We start from the raw sequence: 25,138 nt of genomic DNA, 5'->3' as shown, positions 1-25,138 counted from the left end.
TCCACAGACGGGGGCCAGGGGCAGAGGCCGGGGGTCGGGGGACATGCCCTGGAAGGCTCTATCTCGTCCCTGGCCCTTCCCCTCGTGTGCTCTGCTTCTCAGCCACCAGGATGTGAGCTTGGTCCTCCCCCCGCCACGCCGGGCCTCAGCTGAGACCCAGAGCCGTGGAGCCAGCCATTGGACTGAGCACTGAAACAGTGAGCAGTCAATGCGTCCTCCTGGAAGTTGTTTTTCTCAGGTATGTTGACACCGTGATGGAAAGCTGACACAGACAACTATGTTTTCCTCACAGAGTTACTACTTATTGTCTGATTTTTGCAAAATAAGCTTTTTAGAAACAACTACATTACTGCAGAAGAAACATTTTTTAAAAATGTAGCTTCAAAAAGTTGCTGTTGCCTGTGATGTGCATCCTGAGGCTCTGTCCATGTCGAACAGGCATTCCTGGAGGCTCAGAGGTGATGCCGCGGACACGCATGTTCACTGCCTCCGCTTACCCCACAGCCCTGGTGGCATCTTGCAAGATGGCCACCAGCATCTCCCGCTGTGCAGCCAGGTGGCATAAGCAGAAGAGGTCTGCGCTGGTGTCCTGCCGGCTCCTGCAGCAGCAGCCTGCCACAGAAACAGCACACTCCCAACTCCCGGGAAGAGCGGTCTGCACGTGGATTGGCAGCTCTGTGAGGACTCGACAATGCTGAGCAAGGGGCTCCACCACCCTGCACCCCAAATGGAGGGTCGCCCCGACCCAGCTTGCCCAGGAGGTGAGGCCTTGCACCTAACAGGCACCCCAGTATGGCCAGGTCACCATACTGTAGACTCTTCTCTAGACTCCAGGTCTCAAGGTCATAAATGGCGACTTTCGGAAGCCAAAGGCCTAAATCTTCCATTAGGATGACATCCCAAGCATCTGGCCCCGCAGACCTCCCAGGGTAGAGGGAACATCTGAGAAGTGCTGAGAGAGGCCCTGAGAAGAGTCGCGGGCAGGACGGAAGGAGTGAGAGCTATTCCATGTCCGTCTGGCAGAGGTCACCTCGGGCTCCAGGTCAGAGTTCCTGGCTGTGAGCAGCGCGCAGGCTCAGCGGCCGCCCCTGCTGGAGCCACCTGGCCCGGCTCAGGCGGGTGCAGGAAGCAGTCCTGAGCCAGCAAGCCTTCTGAACGCCACTGGACCCCGGGACAAGCGTCTCCTGTCATCCCGCCCCAGCTCAACGCGTGAGGGGCTGGGACTGCCTGAACATCTGGCTTCCCACGCCTCACTGCCTGCCTGGGGCCCGGAGCTGCGGTGGAGAGCGAGAGCTCTGCCACAGATGGCCGGACAGCTCCAGAGCTGGAGCAAGGAGGCCAGCTGCGGGGTGGGGTGCCTGGGTGGGGGCAGGGCAGGCCCGGGTGCAGGGGACTGGACGAGATGCCTGTCCACCCATTCCTCAGCGTCTTCCAGGCTGCCCACAATTAAAACTAAGCAGCCGCCTGGCATCTCGGGTGCCCGTGGCAACCTGCCCTGGAAAACCAGCGTGAAGAGCCACTGACGGTACTGAGAGACTTTTCCTTGGCAAAGTCTCCCCTTTCATTTCCACTCTGTGATTTTAAGGATCTTCCTCCTCAGGAACTCAGGCGAGTGGCATACTCATTGTAAGCCAGGAAGTCCTGTTTCAGGAGGAGGGAGGGCGGAAGGGCTCACCTGACTAACCCAGAGAGGCTCCCTCTGGACCGTCCCCACGTTTAAAACAACCGAGTTGAATGACCAGGTCACAGAAAGAACACCACAGTGAAAACAGCCAGCTGCCTGGGCGGGGGCCGAGCTGAGCACTGACCCAGGGGTCAAGGAGACTGTCCCCAGCCAGGCCGCGGCCATGGTGGCGACACCCTATGAACAGACTCGTCGAAGCACAGGCTTCCAAGGGAGTGAGCCCATCACCAACTCCTGAGAAAACCCGCCCGGCAGACATGGGCTGGCGGGTCCAGAGCTGTGGGACTCTAGTGCTGCCCTGGTTAGAGGTGGACCCTGGCGGAGGCTTCTGTTTCTCACCTCCCACACCTCCCAGGGTGGTCTGCAGCACAGAGGAGGGGAGACTGGGCGCGGGTGCTTATGCACCTGCTCACTCTGAACCCAGGGGCAGGGCACAGGGTCAGAGAAGACTGAGGGAGAACCTGCAGAGCAGCCATAAGCCTAGACCCACACAGATGTGCCCGACTCTCCTCGGACATCTCTAGGCGCAGTTCACATCTGAGCGGACGATGCGTCTGAGCGTCCCAGGGGCTGCTGGTCTTGTGAACCAGGGGCACGTCAAGGGACGTCTTAACGTAGAATGAAGGCCCATGGCTCGGTGCTCTCTTCCTCTCCCACAGCATGAGCACGCCCGGCTCCCAGGGCACCGGGACGTGGCTAGGGGACCTGGCCCGCCCTGCAGGGCTACAGGTGCTGCTTGTGGTGCAGGGTGCTCCAAGTCGCCCCTGGCCCGAGACCCTCCTCTGCCAAGGTGTCCACACAATCCCACACTGAACGCACCTCTCCACCAGGCCGATGCCAGGACCACAGGGCCACTCCCCATCCCGGGACTCAGACAGCCTGTCCTGGGTCAGGAGCACCAGACAGAGGGAGCCGAGGGGAGCCGCTTCACAGGGCTTCCCCGCCTGGCCAGCCCCACTCACGGTCCCACACCCTGCCCCACCGCCCTGGATCCCGGTGACCGGCAGCTCCTGCTGGGCCTCTCGCCTGCACACAGGACCATGCTCTGTGTGCACCAGAAGGAAGCGAGACATCCTTTCAGGACCCTGCTGGACACTGGGGCGTCGTGATGGGGCGGCACCGGGCAGCCCCACGCCGGCACTGGCCCCCTGGTGGACCTGCCGCCCCTGCCCCCAGCTGCGGTGAGGGTGTCGGGGCTTCCTGTGTCGCACTCTGATCACGGTCTCGGCCGGGGCAGTAGGCCCACCTTGGTGTGCTCGGGGTCCGGCTGGGGCATCCTCCCGCCACCGCACTGGTCCGTGGTGTAGCTCAGCTTGAGGACGTAGAGCAGCCACACGCCGAGCACAAGCAGGGAGCACCTGGAAGGACGGGCAGCAGTGACGCGGGCGATCGCCGGGGAGCCCGAGGCCAGCAGGGAGCGCACCGCCCGCCGTGTGGCCGGAGGACACCACCTCCGCCGCCTGGTGGAGGTGCCACGTCCTCAAGGCCAGCAGGTCCCTGTGACGGTCCTCGTCATGAGCCGATGCAGAAAAGATGCCCCCAGCTGCCACGACACATCCAGACCACAGGGCGGAGCAGCCGCCCAGACGAGAGCAGGCACTGGGTCTGAGCCACAGAATCCGAGCCTGTGCGTCTCCCTTTCTCTAGAACACTGTCCGTCCTGAACGTGAAACAGGAGGACGAAGAAACAATCTGCTCCTGATACTCTAGAGAACCTACCGGAAACGAGGCCGCCGAGCCGGCAGCACCAGGTTACCCCACGGCTGCCTAAAGACTGCTTTCAGAGACACGAGCGACCCACGCGGGCGCGTCCTTGCACACTCGGGGCTGGAGAAGAGAATGGGTCAGCGCGTGGATGGAGGACGCTCGGCGTTAACGACTCCCCGTGACCCTGACAAACTAAAGGTCGGACAACAGACCTTTAGTTTAAGACCCGGCTTTACGTAACCTGCCTCCTAAGAAGGCAGGCAAGGGGGGTGGCCGGGCGCGAGCCCTGCTCCAGACCAGGGGCGGTTCTAGGCGGCACCCAGGGCACCCGTCCACGGGGTGCTGCAGGTGGACACTCCCTGAGAACAGCTGGGCACGCACCTCACTTCCGCCCTGGGACTGAGCACTGCTGGCGGGCAGGAGCCGGCCACAGCAGCCCCCCACTGCTGTGTGAAAACAGGAGACTGCGGCGCACACGGGGCTCCCCAAGGCACAGGGGACCTGGGCGCGGGTGGGGAGGACCTGCGAGTCCTGCGCTGCGTCCGGAGTCGAGTCTCGGGACCTGGGTGTCCCCTCCCAGCCCCCTGGGTCCTGCCTGCGGGCGCCCAGGCCTCTCCCGTCAGCCCTGTGGAGGGAGGGCAGAGGCTGCCAGTGGCTGAACGGGTCTGACCGTCTGTCCACACACTCTCCTCTCAGCTTTCTCCTGAACGAGTCCAGGGCTGTGTTCCAGCGACCCTGCCTGACGGCCAGCGTCTCTACGCTTGCCGCAGCCCCTGGCGAGTCCCCCCGCACGGGTGCCACCACCTTCCAGGGCTGGTGGGAGCGCCCCGTCCTGCCGTCTCCGGGCCTCGGCGTCCCCACGTGGAGGCCCACCTAAACAGCCAGAGGAGCCTGCCTTGCTGGACAGGGCGGAGGGCAGGGCCTGGTTCGGGCTCCGGGGCCCATGTCCCCTGTCCCCGGGCCCGGAGCGCGGCTCTCGCCGGTTCCCTGGGCCACCGCGGCCGCGGGCCTGGGCTGGGCACTCACTTGAGGAGGTCCTTCAGCAGCAGGCTGGGTCTCCGCATCCTGGCCTGGACTCGGCTGCACCATGGCAGGGACGGCCTCGAGCTGTCGCTCCTCGGCTTCAGAGCCTCATGCTCGCTTGGCATCGCTGGAGGAGAGGGGACGGGGCACGGGGAGCGTTAGCTGGACGGTGCTGGGGGACCTGACAAACTCAGGAAGGCGCCCCCTGGACCCCGGAGGAGGGGGGCGCGTGGGGACACCACGGCTGCAGGCGCGACCCCGAGCTCTCGCGGTGACAGCGTTGGAAAGCGAGGACTCGTCAGCGGTGTCTGGGGCCTCGGGGACGGCCTGCAGCCATGACGTGTCCTGCCTTGGTGTCCGCGTCAGCCTCCCAGCGTGACGGGCACCACAGTTCCGCAGGTGGCCCCACAGTGGGGACGGAGGGAAGGCGCCGGGCTCCCCCAGTCAGATCTTACAATGGCACCTGAGTTTACCTTTATTCCAGAATCTGAAAGTTCACTTTTTTTCCCTCCAAGACACTGGGGATTGAACCCAGGGTGCTCTACCACTGAGCCCCAGCCCCAGCTTCCCACCCCCACTGTTCACCTTGAGACAGGGTCTCACTAAGTTGCTGAGGCTGGTCTCAAACTTGCAGTCCTCCTGCCTCAGCCTCCTGAGTCCCTGGGATAAGAGGCATGAACCACCACACGAGTAAAAGGTCACAAATAAAAAATAAGACGGGCAGAGCGCCTCCGGGTTCAATTCCCAGTACCAGAGAGAGAGTATTAAACAGAAAAAAGCTACCACGCGAGGAGAGAGAGATGACTGCCCTTCGACAGGAAGCGTCTTCTAAGGGAAGAAACCTCCCTGTGCACCCACGCGCCTGGGTACGCCTGCGAGTTCACTCACCGTGTCCTCCTCCAGGCTGGGGACGGAACCCAGGGCCTAGCAACGTGCCGGGCAAGCGCTCTGCCCTGAGGCACCCCCCTCGAACCAGTTTTACACTCAGCCCCTCAAGTTCTAGACGGCTGCCTGAGGTGAACTCGGGGCTTCGGTGCCCCTGAGGCGGCCCTCCCCTCCCCTCCCCTGCTGGACCCTGGGCACCCCGAGGTGGCCCTTCCCTCCCCTCCCCTGCTGGACCCTGGGCACCCTGAGGTGGCCCTCCCCTCCCCCTCCCCTGCTGGACCCTGGGCACCCTGAGGTGGCCCTCCCCTCCCCTCCCCTCCCCTGCTGGACCCTGGGCACCCTGAGGTGGCCCTCCCCTCCCCTCCCCTCCCCTGCTGGACCCTGGGCACCCTGAGGTGGCCCTCCCCTCCCCTCCCCTCCCCTGCTGGACCCTGGGCACCCTGAGGTGGCCCTCCCCCTCCCCTCCCCTGCTGGACCCTGGGCACCCTGAGGTGGCCCTTCCCTCCCCTCCCTCTCCCCTGCTGGACCCTGGGCACCCCGAGGCGGCCCTCCCCTCCCCTCTCCTCCCCTGCTGGACCCTGGGCACCCCTGCAATGGCCCTCCGCTCCTCTGCTGGACTCTGGGCTCTTAGCTGGGTGCGTGAGCCCAGGGCCAGAACCTCCACTTTCAGACTCCTGGGGGCTAGGGTGGCCTCGTCCGCAGGTGCGAGCCCCTGGGGTCTGAGCGGAGGCCCTGGGCGTCCCCTGCCACCCGGCCCTTGCCCTCTGTCCTTCCTGCCGACTAAGGCAGGACACACAAGAGCTGCTCTGTGTCACACAGAGTAGGGGACGTGGGACGCCTAGGACGTGGGGAGAGCCTCGTGGGGGGTCTCCGCGGCTGTGGCCTCCGCGCGATGAAGGCATGGGCCGTGTGGTCAGCACCAGCTCGCTCAGGACGGGCCACGCTCGCCTTCCACGGAGTGCGCATGCTCAAGGCACACTCGGCTCTCCTCGTTCCCTGTGGGTGTCTTGCCGTTTTCTTCAGGGAGACCTTTCACCCTGAAGCCAGACGAGCGTCCACGTGTCTCTCCTCTCCTCTCCCTCTGTCCTCGCTGGACGAGCGTCCACGTGTCTCTCCTCTCCTCTCCCTCTCTCCTCACAGACGAGCGTCCACGTGTCTCTCCTCTCCTCTCCCTCTGTCCTCGCTGGACGAGCGTCCACGTCTCTCTCCTCTCCTCTCCCTCTCTCCTCGCTGGACGAGCGTCCACGTCTCTCTCCTCTCCTCTCCCTCTCTCCTCGCGGACCAGCGTCCACGTGTCTCTCCTCTCCTCTCCCTCTGTCCTCGCGGACGAGCGTCCACGTGTCTCCTCTCTCCTCTCCCTCTCTCCTCGCGGACGAGCGTCCACGTGTCTCTCCTCTCCTCTCCCCTCACAGACGAGCGTCCACGTGTCTCTTCTCTCCTCTCCCTCTCTCCTCACAGACGAGCGTCCACGTCTCTCCTCTCCTCTCCCTCTCTCCTCGCGGACGAGCGTCCACGTGTCTCTTCTCTCCTCGCCACTGTGAACAGCCTCTCCACTCCGACGCTAGCCCAGAAGCGAGAGGACCGATTCCAGAGCGCCATTCCGGCCGAGGCGCTTCAGAGCGCGGTGCTGAGAGCTGTGACCCTCTGCTGGAGCATCAGCCCGTCTCACAGAGCAGCTGGAGCTCCCGAGGCCCTGGCAGGGTTTCCGACAGTGCGGCCCATGGTGCGGGGTCACCACGCATGGGGACCTGCTGCCCACGGCCAGCACACACACAGCCCAGCCTCCGAGTCAGGGTTCATGACCATCACAGCATGGGGAGAGGGGCCACCCTGCTGGGTCAGCTGTGCGGGTGGGGCTGGTGAGGGCAGGGAGGAGTGGCCCCGTGCCCCAGCGTGGCGGGCTTCCGATGGCAGCTCACAGCGTCCACCAGCGCTGGGCCCAGGAGCCGGGTGTCCACGTGGCAGGAGCCACGCCCTCCGCAGCTTCCTGACGGTGCGGCTTGGCCCAGGGACGGCCGGGACGTCCTGCCCTCAGCTGCGGCTTCCCTCTTACTCTAGGGGCTTCAGGCCTTCGGACTCCGAGGAGGCCCCTCCTCTGCCGGCAACCACTACACAGTCCCTGCCTTCCTGCTGGACGCGAGCACGTCCTGATTCAGGAGGGCAGCGCTGAGGGGGTGAGGAGCTGCTGTGCAGGGGCCCAGGGTCGTAGGCCCGGCCCCGCCTGCGCCCAGCGCCCTGCAGCGAGCCGAGGAGCACCCTGGCCGCAGCGCAGAGCCATCTGTGGAACGGGCATCTACCACCTGCCGGGAGCAACCCAGGAGCACGCGCCTCGCCATGGCCACGACAGGGAAGAGCCGGGAGCCGGCCTGCCACAGTTCCTGCACACGCGTGCTGCGGCTTGCCTGCCCGGACTCCGAGGGCTGCAGCCACGGCCGCCCGGCAGCCCCACTCCCACCCCAGGTTGCCAGACAGCAAGCCCTCTCCCTCCTGGTCCCTGGAGAGGGACCTCCTCCAAGGCCCCAGGCACTCACCCTCTGAACTGCAGACCCCTGGCCAGCCGGGTCGCCCACAAGAGGACTGACCCCTGACATCCCGCCGTCTCGCAGGGCTCCCCTCTCCTGCTTTATGAGGGACCGGCTGGACCTCACAAAAGGCCTGCAGCCACCCCCGGGATGCTGCAGAGACTCCCTGTAATCCACGTTCCCACGCGGTCACTTTATGCCTCGAGTCTGGTTTCCCCTCACATGTGACTCCTTGTGACCAACGTGCCTGTCACACCCCTGTGACGGGCTGCTGCAGCCCGGGGTGCCTGGGGAGTTGCCCTTGGCCTCGCGCCTGCTCTGTGCCCTTCCTTCTTTGTGGGGTCATCTGTTAACAGGATGCCGATCGGGGCACTTCCTCCTCTGTTTACCACAACCAGCTGAAACCTCCTGCCATCTGGAAGGCCGAGTGCCGGCCGCCCACCATGCACCTTCGTCTCCCCAGCACAGGACGGTGGACACTGAGCAGCCACGAGAAGCACTGCGCGTGGAGAACTGCCTCCTGCCTGTGGCCTGCTCTCAGGACGGGACACTCCGGAAGGGCAGCTCTCAGTACTGCTGAGGCTGAAAGTTCACAGGCGTTAAAGCAGGAAAGAGGCCTGCTGTCCCCCACGGCGGCGACCAGGCCTGCCCCAGGCCTGCTGACCTGAGGCTGCATCTTCAGGAGACCCTGGGGGCCCCAGGCAGCGCTCGAGCTCGGGCAGACACGGGTGCACACGCGGGCCTCCTGGGAGGTGTCCACTCGGCACAGGCCTCAGCTTCCTGAGGAGTCTCCTCGGCGGTGCTCCTCACTCCTGCTTTACGAGGGACCATCTGGACATCACAAAGGGCAGCCAGCCAGGGTGCCTTCCAGAGGCACAGGTGGCCCAACTGCAGCCATGCAGTGGTCCCCAAAGGGGCCCTGTGGAGGGAGCCCAAGCAGGAGGCCCTGCAGCCACGGGGCCTCGGACCCTGGGCACGTCTCTTCCTTCCAGCCCATGGCTTCAGGCGCCCTGGGGTAGCCTCGGAAAGCGGCCAGGACTGCGTGGTAGCCCAGGTCCTCTCCTCCCGCCATCGCACTGTTCCACTCGCGGCGGGGCTGCCGCTAGAGGTTCCGCCGTGCAGACGGCACCAGGCTTGCTGTGCTGCTGCTGGAGCCCTGTGCCCAACTCAGTGACCTGAACCAACACGGTCAGAACGCAGGGAGACCGCCGCCCCGTCTAAACAACCACAGGGCGGGCCTCGGAGGCAGTGCCGCCTGCCTGTCACCAGCAGGGTGTGTGAGGGACGCGACGACCCCTCCTCGCGCTCTTCACGCTACTGTGGAATCCTGCACATTCCTACCTTCGCGTCTCAAAGAGCAAGCGTTTTCATGGAGGGAATCCTCCAGCTATTATTGGTAGCCATGCTGCCAGGAGATGTTTGAAAACCCCCCAAACAAAAGACTTCTAGACTGTCAGGGATGGCGTCTCGTACGTCGAGCATCGAGTGGAGCAGCAGAAACCGAGACCCTCCACCTCCAGAGGGAACTTTGTTAAGAAAGGACCACATGTCTGCAGGGCCGGAAAACACACGTCTGTGGAGAGGAACCCAAGCAGCAGGTCCAGCCGCTGGGCAGCAGAGACGGCCGCCCACTTCTGCAAAGCCTCCCGGGCTTCTACAGCGCTGGCCAACAGAGGACAGCAGAGGCCCATCCCTGAGGAGGGCTGGTACCGCCAGCTGGAGAGCAGAGCGTCACAAACCCGTCTGCACTCCCAAGCGGCCCCTGGCCCAGGCCGTGCCTGCTCACAGGCCCTCCATCTTTCTGTCGATTCAATTAATAGCAAAAGTCGACTCAATTTGCATAACGGGAACGTGGCTGGGCTGGACTAACAGGAGCTGCAGACGTGCCGGCTTAGCTTGGTCTTCCTCAGCTCCTTGGGACACGCCGTCCCCACCGTATGATGTGACAGGCCTCTGGCCTCCCACAGAAAGCCGGCGCCACACAGGGGGTCTCCGCCGTGCGCTCTACCGGGCCTGCTAAGCGGCATGGCACCTGCTCACCACGCAGACCCTCAGTTTCCAGGTGACGCGGGCACGGCCCCGTGCTTCCACCGCATCTCCTCAGGCTCCCTTGGTGCCACCCGCACGTCTCTGACCCGCTCCTCGCCAGCAGACTGGGCGACAGCCTCCCCGTCGCGCTGCCCTCCCGCTTTCCCGCAGAAGAGTCTCATCTTGGAAGATCGTCTTTCTACCCCACAGAGGAGCGCGCCCAGTCTCTGTGGGACACGGGCCTTTCACAGAGTGGACGTGAGCCACTCGAGACGAGCGTGCGGCTTCCTGGGAGTGCGCGCCACGGGCAGCACGGGACAGGTCTGCGGGGGGACCACCCGCGCACGGCCTCCCGAGCCCCGGGAGGCGCACCTCACTGCACCCCACCCGCCACAGACACACCCGGGGAGCAGGGCGGCAGGAAGGGCGGCGGACACACGCTGCTGTGAGACTGAGAGAGCGCGCGAGGCGGCGGCTGGAGGAAGGTGACCGGGGACAGCCTGGACATCCTGAGCAGGGACGGGGCAGCGGCCCCGGGGCTGGAGTGTCAGCGGGGCCTGTGCCGACACCTGACCGGCAAGGCCGCGGGCCAAGCCTGGGCTTGCTTCCCCAGCACAGCGAGTCTGGGGACAGCAGGCCAGGCGGCTCTGCGACGGGGTGTCCCCAGCCCCTGCCGTCTTGGGCTCCCCCAGCATCAACACGTGGCTCTGCTCCACCTTCCAGGTAGGAGAGGGGGAGGCGGGAAGGATGGGCACCTGCCTGGAGGCCCCGGACAGCGGCCACTTACGTTTCTTTGACCATGAGCTGCAGGCCAGCTGGGGCCTCCCAAGGCTGGAGGCCCGTCCCCAGAGGGCAGGTCTGTCAGCAGGAGGGTGGCAGGTCCAGAGTGGGGGCTGCCAGAGCCAGAGACAGCGGAGGCCCCGTGGCTGACTAAGTCCCGAGAGGGAGAAGGAAGCGCAGACAGAGCTGTGACCGGGAGGAGCCTGAAATTCCGGCACCTGGAAAGCAGCCCGCAGCAGAACCATCCCCCAACACGCCCGCAGGATGCCCTGCACTCACGCGAGGCTGGTTTCCGTCGATCCTCTGTGCTGTGCTGTGTAAGGGTGGACCCGTCCCTGCTCTCAGGAGACCCTCACCAGGGAAAGGACATGGGAGGCGGGGGGTGGGGTGGCAGAGGGGCTGCACCCAGGCTGCGGCTGACGCCCAGCCAGCAGTGCCCCACCTGAGGGACCAGGATGAAAGCGGCTGGGCCCGGAGGTGGCACCCAGGTTCCGCGAGCTGGGACTCCTCGCCCACCCTCGCCCCAGGACAGGCCACCTGGGGAGGGAGGTGGACAGCCACCCCCCGGAGCCCAGGAGCTGAGTGAGATGAGCGCACAGGGGGCCAAACGCTGTCTTGTGGGACTTAGGAAGGAGCTCAGACCAGAGCAGCCGTGGTGAGCATGGTGGGCGGGCAGGAAGTGGGAGGCGGGAGGCGGGGCGACCTCAGGCAGCACCAGGCGGCTGCTCTGTGGCAGGAACCTTGGCTCTGAGACAAGCAGCCCCGCCTGAGACCACAGGGGCACCTGCCTGCTCCCGATAGGACGGTGACGTCTGCGCACCCCACGGCATCCCGCCAGGAGCCCCACAGCTACCCAGCTGCAGGGCCCCCGGCTCGCCGCCAGCTCACGCTCGGTTCTCTCCGAGGAGTCCAGACGGCAGGCCCTCGGGAGCAGGCAGACTCCATCCTCGCTCCAGAACCCTGACCCGTGCTCCCAGCACCCAGCGGGCCTCCTGCAGCCTCTCCTCTGGGACTCCTGAGACACGGGCGGGCCGTCCTGCTGTCAGGCAGCACCCTGGCCTCCACCCGCCAGGTGCCCGTGGCATCCGGTTCCCCACCCCCCCTCCAGTGCTGCCAACCCAAAATGTCTGCAGACACCCCCAAATGCTCCCAGACCACCCAAACCTGACCTTCCAACACTGCCCCTCCTAGAGTTAGCCAGGCCACCAGGTGGGAAGCAAGACTGAGATCAAGGGTTGAGATGACGCTCTTGAGTTTCAGTACCTGATCTTTTCCCGGCCGGTCTGGCTTGCGCCATCTCGAGAAGCCCCGACTCATCGCAGCGTGTGGTCCTGTCCTCACCCACACCGGGGCACGCGAGCCAACGGGCACAACCAGGCCCGAGTCCGCTCGCCAAGCCAGGCAGAGCGCTCCGACAGCCCAGCCCGCCACCGAGGGGCCAGCCTGCTGTTTCCACCCGTCTCTGGGGATGGCAGCGTCTCTGGACTGTCAGGAGTGTGAAATTTCACTCGAGATCAAAACCACAGAGAAGGTGCTGGTGAGGACGCTGCTGCTGAGACCCGGCCGTCATCACCAGGACACCCCAGGCTCAGCCGAGTTACAGACGCCTCCGCCTCCCGCCCTCCAGGGACCGTCCCACCTGGCCACACAAGAACACTGGAGGGCACTGAGTGTGCAGAGCCCACTCCCAGCTGGTTGGTCCAAGCGAGGACGCCCAACAGCAAGCAGCCCTCCGGCACGGGGGCAGCGTAGAGGCCTGTTCCCAGCCAGCCCTCTCCAGCAGCGAAGCGCAGGGTCGGCAGCAGACTTCAGCCCAAGGGTCTCCAGGCTCTCTCGGACACTGAGCATGGCGAGTGCCTGTCCTCCGGATGGAGAGTGAAGACGCTGCTGTCCAGATGCAGGTCCACCCTGAGTGCCCGTGAAGCAGAGAACATGCAGGCCACCTGGACAGAGCCCACTGTGATGCCGGGAACACAGTCCACACGGAGCACACTGTGAGGCCATGACCACTGTCCACACCAGGCCCACTGTGAGGCCATGAGGCCATGATCACCGTCCACACCAGGCCCACTGTGAGGCCATGATCACCGTCCACACCAGGCCCACTGTGAGACCATGATCACCGTCCACACCAGGCCCACTGTGAGGCCATGACCACAGTCCACACCAGGCCCACTGTGAGGCCATGACCACTGTCCACACCAGGCCCACTGTGAGGCCATGACCATAGTCCATACCAGGCCCACTGTGAGGCCATGACCACAGTCCACACCAGGCCCACTGTGAGGCCATGACCACAGTCCACACCAGGCCCACTGTGAGGCCATGATCACCGTCCACACGCAGTCCACTGTGAGGCCATGACCATAGTCCACACCAGGCCCACTGTGAGGCCATGACCATAGTCCACACCAGGCCCACTGTGAGGCCGTGACCATAGTCCACACCAGGCCCACTGTGAGGCCATGATCACCGTCCACACGCCAGTCCACTGTGAGGCCATGACCACTGTCCACACCAGGCCCACTGTGAGGCCATGATCACCGTCCACACCAGGCCCACTGTGAGGCCATGATCACCGTCCACACCAGGCCCACTGTGAGGCCATGATCACCGTCCACACCAGGCCCACTGTGAGGCCATGACCACTGTCCACACCAGGCCCACTGTGAGGCCGTGACCACTGTCCACACGCAGCCCACTCTGATGCTATGCCCTTCAGAGGACGTCCCCCCACTCCCTGGTGTCCACACAAACCTGCCTTTCTTGGTGGCCTCCTCAGAGGGCACGTCCAGCCCCAACCCTGTGTCTGCCTTCCCGCTGGCCACTGCTCCACAGCACCCATCTGCCATGGCCAGCACGAGGCCCAGACTCCGGAGTGCCCATGCTGGATGATCGCTGGGCCTGGATAGAGGGTCCCGGCTGCACAGGCTGGTGATGAACAGGGCTTGGGACCCTCTTCAGTCAGGAGCACCGCGTGTGCCTGTGGAGCAAGGGCAGGCGAACGCAATCGGGCTGCCCACCACGCCGGGGAGAGGGGCGGCTGCCTCTGTGGGCCTAAGAACAGAGCAAGGACAGATGCTCAACTGCTGGCAAGCTCAGCAGCCGGCTGCCTGACCCCTAGAGGAACTGCTGATCTGTGGAAGCAGTGTTAGAAGGGACGCTTCCACGGTCCAGACTCCCCAGAGCATGGGCTCTCTCTCCAGCTTTTCCAAGGAGGAAAGGGACAAAGCGAGGTGGTCCGGTGGGCACTAACACGTCAGGGCCACTTTGGAAAAGAAAGAGGGCAGGAATGAGCAGAAGGCGGGGAAAGAGCGGGGACACAGAGTGACAATACAGGCAGAGGAGGGTCGGGAAGCCTGGGCAGGGCCTGGGAGGGCAGAGAGAGGGCCAGCAGCCACGCCGCGCTCGCGTCCCCTCTGCTCCCTGGGCTGGGCGGTGTCACGGGAACCCTGCAGACCTGGTAAGCAGAAGCACCCGCAGACCTACAGGGGCCCAACCAGAGGTCCTCCCTGAGCCGGAGGACTGGGCCTGCTGCCCCTCTCCAGGGGGAACCCAGCCAGAAGCAGGGAGGCCGGCCTACGCTGCTTTAAAAGGGGGGGCTGGGAAAGCACCGTGCCAGGCAGAGCAGGGGACGCGGGGCTTCCGCAGAGCACCGACCCGAGGTCACAGCGGGGGACACGCCGTCCTTTACCAGCGAGTGCAGACCAGACTCGACCCCCATGCTGCAGAGCCCCCGAAGGCCACAGTCCTGGAAGCCTCCGCCCAGGATGGGGGCCGCCCCGGGCAGTGGCTTTGGGCCAGCGCAGCAGCCGGCTGGGAGGAACACCCCAGGCCTCGAGCACCCACAGGAGGGCAGCCTTCTGCCCCCGCCCTGCAAGGCCAGAGGAGGCAAAGCACCCTTCGAGGGTGCCGAACGAGGCAGGAGAGCACTCTGGTCATGACCACGGGAGGGCAGACCTAGGAGGCCACCCCACTTCTGATGCTGGATGCCCGGCACTGGGACCCCGAGACTGTGGGGCTCGTAAACTCCCTCCTGAAACGATGTTGTTTACATAAAAACCGCGGGGAAAGCATGAAGACACTCAACTGGCCGCAGCCTCCCCGACTGCCAGCCACGCCTGCCCCGCTGCCCCACTGCATAGGACGGGCCCCACGGAGCCACCTGGCAGGAAGTCAGGAACACGGTGACACCTACCCTAAGTATTTCACATTCCCTAAAAAATGGACATTCCCTAAGCCACCAGAACACGGAGGCAGAACTCAGGAAGTAATGTCGATTTAATACTGGAATTTAACAAAGACCTTCAACAAGTGTCTCTATTAGTTTCACTGACAGCCTTAGAACAAATCTAACAAGGACAGGCGTTTTTGTTCCAGGGTGCGGTCGAGGACCACATGTGACATTCACTGTCACGTCTGAAGCAGCTCCTTTATCTGTTATGACCTTGTCCTTCTGGAGAGTACTACTCGTGGACAGTCCCCCAGCTGGGTTGTCCACGGCTGCTTCCCGTGATTCAGCTCGAGGCGTGGCTTCCTGGCTGGAGTAGGGCAGAGCGAGGCCATGCCTTCCCGCGGTGCTGGACAGGGACGTGCTGCTGAGTCGCCCCCTCCGTGGCACCTGGTCTGACGCGGTGGTTGAGGTGGGGCGGGCCGGGCTTCTCCCCACCCAGCAAGGTCTCCCCCAGTAACTGACAGGTGACTGGCTGGGAGACACGGGGAGGCTAGGAGATACCCTGCTCCATCACGCCCGTACCTCTGGGAGCCCACTGGAGGACTCTGTGTGAGGTCAGACAAGTGCCCTGAGGGTCAAACCAGGGCTGGCTGACCGTGGTGGAGAGGGAGGACAAGACCCCTGTCAGACCGAATGCCAACAACTGGAAGGGGTCCACTCCTGGCAGGAAGAAGGGAAGACATGGGCGCTAGGTCTGCTCTGGCAGCGTGCGTGAGTCAGGAGCACGCCAGCTCCCCTCCGGTGCTCCATGCCTGCTGGACCCCGCCCTCCCAGGGACAGGCATCCCGGGGCAGCAAGACGGCCACCACGTCACACCCATGCCCGGCCTTCCAGGGACAATAGGGCAGGTCCACTGCACAGCACGGGGGGCCGAGTTTAAAAAGAGGAACTCCTCACGCCTCAGACTGGCAGGGCCTAGTTCAGGAACTGGCCCAATCCAAGAAACACGTCTAAAAACTCATAGAACACTTAGTAACCTGGGGCTGGGGATGTGGCTCAGCTGGCAGAGCGCTTGCCTCGCGTGCTTAAGACCCTGGGTTCAATCCCCAGCACCACCGCAAAAAAAAAAAAAAAAAAAAAAGTCAGACACCTGGACTTGGCTGCGGCTCACTGGTGAGCGCCTGCCTGGCCTGGGTTTGATTCTCACACCACATATACATAAATAAATAAAATAAAGGTCCACTGATAACTAAAAAGTCTATACATGTATGAAAAAAAGTTCTTCAGAAGTTAGAGACGTCACAAAACACAAGAAAGACCATTTAAAAGGTCCTGCTACCCTCCCATAGGGGACACCTGCCACGAGTCTCGGCACTGGAGCCTCCTTCCCGCCTCTCCTAAGGAGGGCCATTCCAGAAACTGGGAGAAGATCCTAGCCAGCAGGGGCTGCTGGGGGCACTCGGGCTGAGTTTCCAACGAAGCCCCAGAGAAAGGGCTCGTCAGGGCCACTGTGTGATTTGTTTTGTTCGCCCGATGATTCTTTCAATTATTTAATAAGCAAAGCACTTCTCACATACCGGGAACTGAGAATACAAAAGGAAGTAAGACACAGTTCCTTTCCTCCTTCAATGAGTAATCCGCCAGGAAAATCAAAAATACCCCAACACTCAAAGTTCTGGGAAACATCAAACAGTGGGGCTGCGGTCCCTGGCCATCGGGGGAACCAGGGGCCTTGCCCAGGAGTGATGTGAATGGCCCTCAGGACAGCCAGTTCAGAGGTGCCCCAGCAGTGCTAGGGGACCCCCACGCCCCGGCTGCAGGGAGTGGCAAGAGATAGAGAAGCGCGGGCCTCCAACAGCAGCTGTGGGAGGAGATGGTGAGGTCCTACCAGGGTCACGGGGCCACGGACACCCTGGCACAGGAGGGACGCAGTGGCTGAGCCAGAGCCGGCAAGGCCAGGGCGGCCAAGCAGGAGAGGCGGAGGAGGAAGGTGCCAGAGCCGGGGGCTGCTGAGAGCGAGGGCCAGCAAGAAAGGTCTGAGTGCCCAGCAGCAGCAGAAGGCCAGAGGAGCAGGCCAGGGCCCCCGCCCCAGTCCCAGAGCCTCAGCCAGGAATCACGAATGGGCTCCCCGTGGGGCCGCGTGCCAGCACATTATCACGCCCCGTCTGCCCCGTCTGCCACAGGAGCACAACCACCGCAGCCCCACGAAGGCCCCAAGTAACCAAGCCCCAGGTAGCTTTTCAGTGGAAGGCTTCCCTTTGGTCTGCAGGGGACAAGTCCCTGGGCTGAAGAGTCGGATCTGACGGGAGAGAGTGGAAGTCGGGGGCTGGGCAGCCACAGAAGTGGCTGTGTGACCAGCCCGAAAGGGCTCCAGCATTAAGGCTGCCCCCGCCACAGCACAGCGGGGCACAGGGATGGATGGCGGGCATCATCTGCAGGAAACCAGAGTGACAGGTGCCAGGCACCAGGGCACCACCAGGTGCTGGCAAGGTGCAGACACTGCCAAAGGGACCTCAGAATCAGTCCTTGGGGAGCAGCTGGCCAGGGGACGGGTCAGGCAGGGCTTGCTAGGCAGCCTGGCAATAACCATGGTGTTCAGAGGTGCTACTTGTCCTGTAGGAATGAATGAAAGATCCAGAGCCGTCAGATAAAAACCCAAGTGAGGAGGAGCCAGGCCCTGGAAGAGGACCTGCAAGGAATGTGACCAGGAACAACCAGGGTTTGGGCACCTGGCAGTTTGGGGACTGAAGGAGAGGGAGACAGGAAGATGCCTTTCCCTTTCCCACTGGAACTCACAAGCTGAACATGTTCATATTTCCAAAAGCAGCAACGTGCACACGGGCCTGCAAGAGGCCTGACCACAAACGTGACTTCCTCTCACACCCATCACATGGCCCTTTTATCTTTGCTCCAAAAGTTCTGGAACTCAGCATTTGGGCCGGCTCCCAGGCACACAGAGCGGGTTTAATCATCCACAAGTTTTAACAGGACACTGAGTATGTGCAATAAGCCCCTCCTCCAAACACTCCTAGAATCCCATTCTCACAACAGGACAGTGGATCTACCCATCTGTCATGTGATCTCTTCTCTTTTCTGAGATGTTTCACTGTGTTGCCCAGGCTGGCCTCACGCTCCTGGGCTCCAGCCTCTCACCTCAGCCTCCTCAGAGCTGGGCCACAGGGGCCACCTCTGTGCCCAACCTGGTTTTTTTTCTTGACCTATTCCATGCTGGGCAGAGTAAGTGTTCAAGGGTTACAATAGGGACGTTTCAGAAGGTCTGAGGAAAGCAGGTCTCTGTGTGGTCTGAGTGGGAATCAGAGTGGGAGGGGAGCTGGCGGCTCAGCCCAGGGAGGGACAGCAGGCACAAAGGGAGAAGTCCAAGCGCAGAGCTCCGGGAGGGCCCAGCCAGGAGGGCCCAGGAAGCCAGCAGGGTGCTGGAAAAGCAGGCAGCAGCCACCACGGGGTGCTGAGAGTAAGAAGGAGCAGCACCTGGGGTTTGAGAGACCTCCTCGGCTGGACCCAGGTGGGAGGTCCTCTCGTGGGGTAGGACATGGGGGAGGCTGCCTCGTGGATGCAGGGCAGAAAGGTGCCAGGCTCACCCCTGGACAGACAGGGCCGCTCAGCGCACCAGACCAGCCGTTGGGATTCCACGGGGGGGGGGGGGGGGGGGGGGGGGGACACGCCCCCTCGCCTGGCCACCCCAGGCGTGCCCGAAGGCGTCTCAGCTGCCCCGAGCATCTCAGCTCCTGGCTGTCTCTGACTCATCTCCTCCCTTGTAACGGGCAGCAATGGCACCAAGCTGCGGGCTGGGAGTGAGCTCACGTGCCCACACATCTGCGACAGGCCAGAATCAACCAGGCAGGCTGGACCCTGCCCTGTCTGTCCCGGGCCACCTGGATTCCTCTGCAGCAGGAGGAAGCAGGCTCTGAAGGCTTAGTCTGAAGAACAGAGAATACAAAGTAGCTCGTCAATAATTTACGTAGTATGAGGCAGTGTGAGGTGCTGAGTCCAGGAGCTTGCCTCTTCCTGGGAAATTCACACCCAGATCTGCAGCTTTCTTTTTTAACTTTCTAAATGTGGCTCCTAAGACATTTAAGATTCCAGGTGTGGGCAGGGGCTGGGACTCAGGGACAGAGCGCTGGCCTAGCATGTGTGAGGCCCTAGGTTCCATCCTCAGCACCACATATAAGTAAGTGAATAAAATGAAATAAAGGTATTGTGTCCATCTATTAAAAAAAAAAAAAAAAAGAAAAAGACTGCAGGTGGAGCTCAGGTGCTATTCCCATTGATGGCACTGACCTAGCGGAGGGACAAGCAAGAAGCCCACGCCAGCCACGAAGCCCTGGATGACCAAGAACCTGAACACAAAACATGACAAGCCAAGAGGAAGGTAGAGGCAGCCACACTGGCCCTCCCGATGCTCTTGCTGCTGGCGTCTAGATTAAGAAAGCGGAACAAATATCTGTGAAGACAGAAAGGGCCCAAAGAACTAGACCCACGTGGGCCGCCCTCCAGGTTTCACAGAAGGACCATCCCTGCTGGTGGCAACACACACAGGTCAATCATTACGAAGACAAGACTTGCAAACAGCCTCAGAGATCAGAGAGGTAGGGATGCCCCACCAGAGCTGGCCTTTTTATCAAGTCGACCAAATTCTACCACAGGATATTTAGTTGCTTTAATTCCAGATGTTTACACTCAAGTGGAAATGGCAGATTCGTGGGTACAGGACCCAGGGCCATCTGACCACTTCATCCTGATGCCTTTTCATGCTGTAACAGAAAAGAAGGGTCTTGTAGGGCTCAAAAGCCCCAACAAGAAATGGCTGTCCTTCTAGGTCAGGGGGAACTCCCCAGCAGAGACCACAGGTCTGTAGACAGAGCAAGTCATAAGGACACCAAATACAGTACCACCCGTTGCAGGGCGAGCTTTGTTGCACACGATGGGTGGGAGCTGCCCCCAGTAAGTGGCTCTGCAGGAGACTCTTTCCTAACACTGGGGCTCTTGGGGCAGAGTCCCCCCGTGTGCAGCTACCCTGCTGTCCCACCTAAGGGCAGGCTGCAGCTGGAGGTGACGGTACCTCTCCAGACCTGGAACAGCCAGGAAGACTAATCTTTCCTCGGTCCCCTGGGAACTGCCTCCTCCGTCTGATAGGGAGCAACTCCCGGAGTGGCCATCCCAGGACTGGACAACAGCCTTGCCTGCAGTCCCCGAAAGGAGCTCAGGACCCAGCAATCCCACACCTTAGCACATGGGAAATGCACACCAACAAAGTCAGACACCAGAGTGGCCACAGCTGCACCATCAAAGGTCAGATGCTGGGAGGTGTCCAAAGGCTCACAAGGTGCGTGAGTACCTGCGTGTTCACCAATGGCCTCCATCAGCAATGAGTGCCAACACGCCACAGCCACAGGCTGCACTGGGAGACTCTCAGACGCCTAGTGCTTACAGACAGAGCTGCAGGATTCCAGTTACACAAAGCATGGGGAAGGCACGCGGGATGGGCTGACCCTGTGGAGGCAGAGGCTAGAGGGAGAGCAGGGAGCTAGGTCCTGGGGTCCTGGTCAGCCATTTCTGGATCTGAATGCGAGTGTGTGGGTGGGTTCAGTATGGAGAACTCACTGGGCAGGACACTAGGGTATGTCCACCTTTCTGGTATCTATGTTAGACCTAAAAACAAAACGAAACAAAACCCAGCTCCCCTCCCTGCAGTCTGCAGTGTCCTCCCGCCCCCGCTCATCGCCCCCGTGGCACCTGTGCTTCAGCTGGGTCTCCCGGAGGGCGGTGCCACCATCTGTATTGACGGCTACCTTCCACACCAGGCCTGCGATCTCGGCTCCTCCTGTGCAGGCCTTGGCTAACTCAGCCACCCACGCTGATCCCGCCTCAGCACGTGGGGTGTCGGCGTGTCTATTCCCAGTTGCTTCATTCCTGCCAAAGCTTCCCAGCTTGACTACAGACACGGCATGCCCTCCAGGGTGATCTCAACCCTCCTGTCTCCACAGGCCGCCAGCCTGTAGAGGAGGAACGTCTTCCCATCTGCCACCCTCCCTGCCTGCTAGGAATAGCCCACGTGGGAAGCCAGGAAGCATGCAGGAGGCTAACGGGAGGACAGGGGTTTGTTCTAATCTGCCTTGAGCATGTCCTTCACATTCGCCACACCATCTATTCTGATCATACGGGATGGTCTGCAGTGTGTGCCAAAACTCTAAGAATCACCCATAAAGGTGAGCTCTCGGGGTTGATTCAGGCCAGTCCACCGTGGCACGGGACCCCACGCTGTCTCAGTTCACCCACTTCCTTTGTTGCCCAGAGGAAGAAGCACCAATCCCCAAGACTCTCCAAGGGCCGGCTCATCCTACAGCAGCAGCAGCACCCGCGCCACGGACACGCGTGTGTAAAGACATGGCATTCTGAACACAGCTCTCGGTTCACAGCCAGCCCTCCTCTCCAAACAATGGATGGAAGTCAGGTGATTTCCTGCTGCTAACAAGAGCCTGTCGCATGCCCCTCTGAGCCATCGGCCTTCGGGGTTACACGGAGAAAGCACACCTGTCCTGTGTGGGAGCCTGTGCCCTTCTTTCAGCAGAAATGGACCCCTCTTCCCAGTTTCGGGAAGCATTTCCTTCTGCTCAAGAGGATTAGAGGTTGTAAGCCAAAGGGAGGGCTTGGCTAAACACCAGAGGGCAAAAGATGAGTCTCCTTTCTCTTTGTGACCCCCACACAGCCCAGACTTTGCCACCAGAGGCAGGCACCTCGTGGGTGCCAGATACAGCACCCAAAACTGTTTTCCCTTTTAAATGAACGACAGGTAAAGAAGCAAAGTCCACATACATGAAGTAAAGCAGAAGAACACAAAAACCCGTCCTCCACCTCGGCTGGCGATTCTGCAGAAACCCCTTCACTCCTGAGTGCATTCTAAGGGCAGACCCAGGAGCCAGAGCCTGGGAGGAACCTCGGCACGCAGGCTAAGCCTCCCAGCAGACCTGAGCTCTAGCCCCACCGGGGGCCCGCCAAGGTCACCAGCGGTGTTGGTAGCGGCAGGTACCCGCCTGTCCATTGGCTGGGATCCGAAAGACGCTCCCCGAAATCCTTGCAAAAGGCGCATAAAGAAGGCATGTCCCGTCAAGTCCCTGCTCAAAACTCCCAGAACCCCAAAGGTCGCCAAATCGTGTCTGTTCCGCAGGGCTGGCCGCAGAGGGGGCAGGGAGGGTCAGCTGCGGACCCACGCGTCGCGCCTTCCCGACCAGGCAGCAGGCGGCTTCGGGGCTCCGGCGGCCTCGCAGAGGGCCCCGCACCCTCCGGGGAGGCGAGTTAACTGGCTCCGCCGGCTCCGAAGCTTCCAGCAAATAAGTAGCCCAAGCCGCTGCGGAGAGCGGCGGCAAAAGGCCACCGCGGCTGGACCTGGACCTGGACCTGGACCCGCCGCCCGCCGCCGGCCTCTGCCTCCGCCGCGTCCACACCTGCGTGGCGGCGGGGTCTGCGCGGCCCCGGCCACGACCCCAGGCCTGCGACCCCGGCCTGCGACCCCGGCCCGCGACCCCTGCCCGCCGCCCCGCCAGGTTCCTGCGAAGCGCGGAGCCGACGCCGCCCGCGGGCAGCAAGCAGCGCGGGCCGGACCCGCGAGGCAGGAGGCCGCCCCCCGCCCGGCCCGGCCCGGCCCGGCCCGGCCCGCTGCGCCCGGAGCGCGGCGCACGTACCTCGGCCGGCAGGTGCCGCCGCCCGGGCCCGCGGCTGCAGGGAAGGCCGCTGCGCCGCCCGCCGCCCCGCGCGCATCCTAGGAGCGGGCGCCGCCGCCCCCGGCCCGCGCCCCCGCCGCCCCGGCGCCGCGCGCCCATTCACGGCGGCCCGCGGCCCGCGGACGCGAGGGGCGGGGCGGCGTCACGGGGCCGCGGCGGCCAATGGGGCGCGAGGCCCAGGCCCGCCCCGCCCCCACCCGCACGCGGGCGGCGTCGCGGGCCGAGCGGGGCGGCGGGGGGCGCGCGCGGCCCGGCCGGGTGTCGGCGCCCGGGCTGCGGCCGAGGGGTGAGCGGCCGCGGACGGAAGGCGCGCTGCCGGGGTCCGGCGGTCGCTGAGCCGCGGAAGCCCGGGCTTCGCGCAGCCACGCGCTGTGCGCGCCCGCGCCCCAGCTTCTGGGGTCTGCGCGGCCAGCCGCTGGGCCCGCGGGTGTGTCCCGGGACCCGCCTTCTGCCGCTGGACGTGCTGGCGGAGAGAGCGCGGGTTACCGCCACGCTACTGTGTCCCCAGCTGGGTGGCCGAAGCCCAGAGAACGCAAGCGAGTCGCCGGTCGTCGCAGCCTCGGAACCTGGGCTCATTTCCATACCTCCTGCGGACCCCCTGGATTCTGGAGAAGAAAGACCATACCGGTTTTAAAAGCACAAATACTAGTCTTAGCATTCAGTAATTAGAAACGTTTATTTTCTTTTTTGTGGGCGTTTTACAGTTGTACATAATGATGGGATTCTCTGTTACGTATTCGTACATGTGCACCATATAACAATTTAATTTGGCCAATGTCATTCCCAGTATTTCCCCCTTTCCCTCCCCTTCTCCCCCTCCCCTGTTCTACTCGACTGATCTCCCCTCAATTGGAATTAATAAAACTTTAGAGGACTGACGTGTTACTTCTCTAACACAGCCCTGTGTGCATTTTATGTCCCCAGCATCCAGAACCTCAAGACTTGTTGACTCAGGTGGAGCTAATGCAGGGAACTTACTCTTCGGGTGACAGACTCAGAGCACCGGTGCTGTGTGCCTTTGATTCCCTTCTCAGATGAAAAGGAAGATCCTGGCCCCTGAACCAAGCGCATTTGCATGAGCCCAGAGCCTTGTTGGAACAGCTGTAAGGAGCAACTGGTTTGGAGCTATCTCTGTTCTTCCTCTGGTGGGGCAGGGTTGTTGGAAAATATACTATCTGGGTGACCAAGGTCAAGTGCAAAGGCACTGAAGGAAGGGTGGAGGACTCTGCTTTTGGCCTCCCAAGCGGGAGTGCCGTAAAAATATTTCTGGATCATCTTAAGGTGAGGATGCTGGGAACAGTTAGAATAAAAATGGAGAAAAAGCTGTCACCGGCAGCTAAAGCCAGCAGGTTGGCCCCAGTCAGCCAGACAGAGCAGCTGCCCTGGGCAGTGGCCACTGTGAGAATGCTGAGCACCGCCCCCTGCCTCTGTGGAGGACAGCTGAGGCCCGCCTGCTTGGTCAGCTGTCTCTGCTTCTCTCCCAGGTCCTGGCGGCCCAGGGAGCCTGCCGCACTGTATCCTGACTTGGAAGCACCGGTGTAAGGAGGGTAAAGAAGGAAGGGAAGCTGCTGCCTCCTGTTCTGGCCCCCAGGACCCCTGAGGAGCACCCACTACCTTGCCCACTCACATCTGGCAAGGAGAGAGGGATTGACTCACTCCAACAGCAAAACGAGCCCTACCCCAAAGACCCCCAAATAGGACCAGCCACCAGATCTCAGCCTCACTGGTGGCTCAGAGCTCACAGCCAGGTCTGTGGCTGGTCTCAGAGGAGCAAAGAGGCAGGACTGCCTAGAAATCTGGAACGGCAGCTACCATGTCCTTGGCTTACCACTCGGGTCAGTCTGACGGCAGGCAACCCCCGGCCTCGCCTGTTGTGATACTGGGTGCTGCTTGGGTAGGTTTGCTCTCGCTTCGTTCCACAAGTGAGTTCTGCTGGGTGTAAGCAAAACACCGTGTGAGGGCCCCTTGGCAGCCCTGCGGACCTTCAGGGACCTTGAGGCAGGAGGATCTTGAGTTCCAAGCTAGCCAGTTGACTGTTGCCAATGATGAAAAAATCCAGACTTTGAAGAGAAACTTAGAATTTTGGAAAAATTGTATCCTCATGAGCTTGACCGCCTCTCAGTGTTTAGGGGCTTTTCTGTTGCGATCAGTGGTGATTTTAGGGAATGTATTTTGTCGGGGTTTCCAGGACCCCCAGCCTTGGGCACGGTCAAGATGGCACCTGACGCTGAGCCAAAAGCGGCCAGCTATACAGTAAACAACCAGCGAATTCCAATGATTGGCTAGTTAACGATGTGATTAGAGCATGCCCCCCTCGTGTACCTATTCTATGCCTGCCGCTGTCCGCGGTTTACCTCGTGTGCCCCCCCCCCATTGGTTGAAGTGTATATAAGCTTGGTGGGTGGGGGAGTAAGGGGCGGAAGAAGCTGGGGGCGGAAGAAGCTGAGGGCGGAAGAAGCTGAGGGCGGAAGAAGCTGGGGGCGGAAGAAGCTGAGGGCGGAAGAAGCTGGGAGTGCGCAGAAGCTGAGAGAAGAAGCTGAGAGAAGAAGCTGAGAGAAGAGAAGCTGGGAGTGCGCGGAAGCTGGGAGTAAGAGAA

At 62.4% G+C, this 25,138-nt stretch overlaps 1 protein-coding gene and 1 long non-coding RNA gene across 7 annotated transcripts in view; one reads left to right on the top strand and one right to left on the bottom strand.

Annotated features, from left to right (window-relative positions):
* St3gal5 (ST3 beta-galactoside alpha-2,3-sialyltransferase 5) overlaps positions 1-22,647 on the bottom strand; it is a 31,999-nt gene extending 9,352 nt beyond the window's left edge. Inside the window, exons 1-3 of one of the 6 annotated variants that reach the window (XM_047522287.1) lie at positions 22,504-22,647; positions 4,418-4,541; positions 2,931-3,042 (exon numbers count right to left, since the gene is read on the bottom strand). In XM_047522287.1, the coding sequence (XP_047378243.1) occupies positions 2,931-3,042; positions 4,418-4,541; positions 22,504-22,579 (312 nt within the window). In that variant the 5' untranslated portion in view covers positions 22,580-22,647. Of the gene's footprint in view, positions 1-2,930; positions 3,043-3,403; positions 3,719-4,417; positions 4,542-10,908; positions 11,250-11,892; positions 11,915-22,503 lie in introns of those variants that run through there. The other 5 variants (XM_047522288.1, XM_047522289.1, XM_047522290.1 and 2 more) reach the window with 5 other exon arrangements.
* A 95-nt stretch (positions 22,648-22,742) lies between these two features.
* LOC124963256 (uncharacterized) lies at positions 22,743-24,842 on the top strand. Its single transcript, XR_007104693.1, has 3 exons — positions 22,743-23,203; positions 23,467-23,645; positions 24,027-24,842. It is a non-coding gene; the product is annotated as an uncharacterized LOC124963256 (long non-coding RNA).
* The last annotated feature ends 296 nt before the right edge of the window (positions 24,843-25,138 follow it).

The sequence above is a fragment of the Sciurus carolinensis genome, chromosome 13 (genome assembly GCF_902686445.1).
Source record: "Sciurus carolinensis chromosome 13, mSciCar1.2, whole genome shotgun sequence".
In the NCBI taxonomy this organism is placed as follows: Eukaryota; Metazoa; Chordata; class Mammalia; order Rodentia; family Sciuridae; genus Sciurus; species Sciurus carolinensis.
This window is presented reverse-complemented; position numbering and strand designations above follow the sequence as displayed.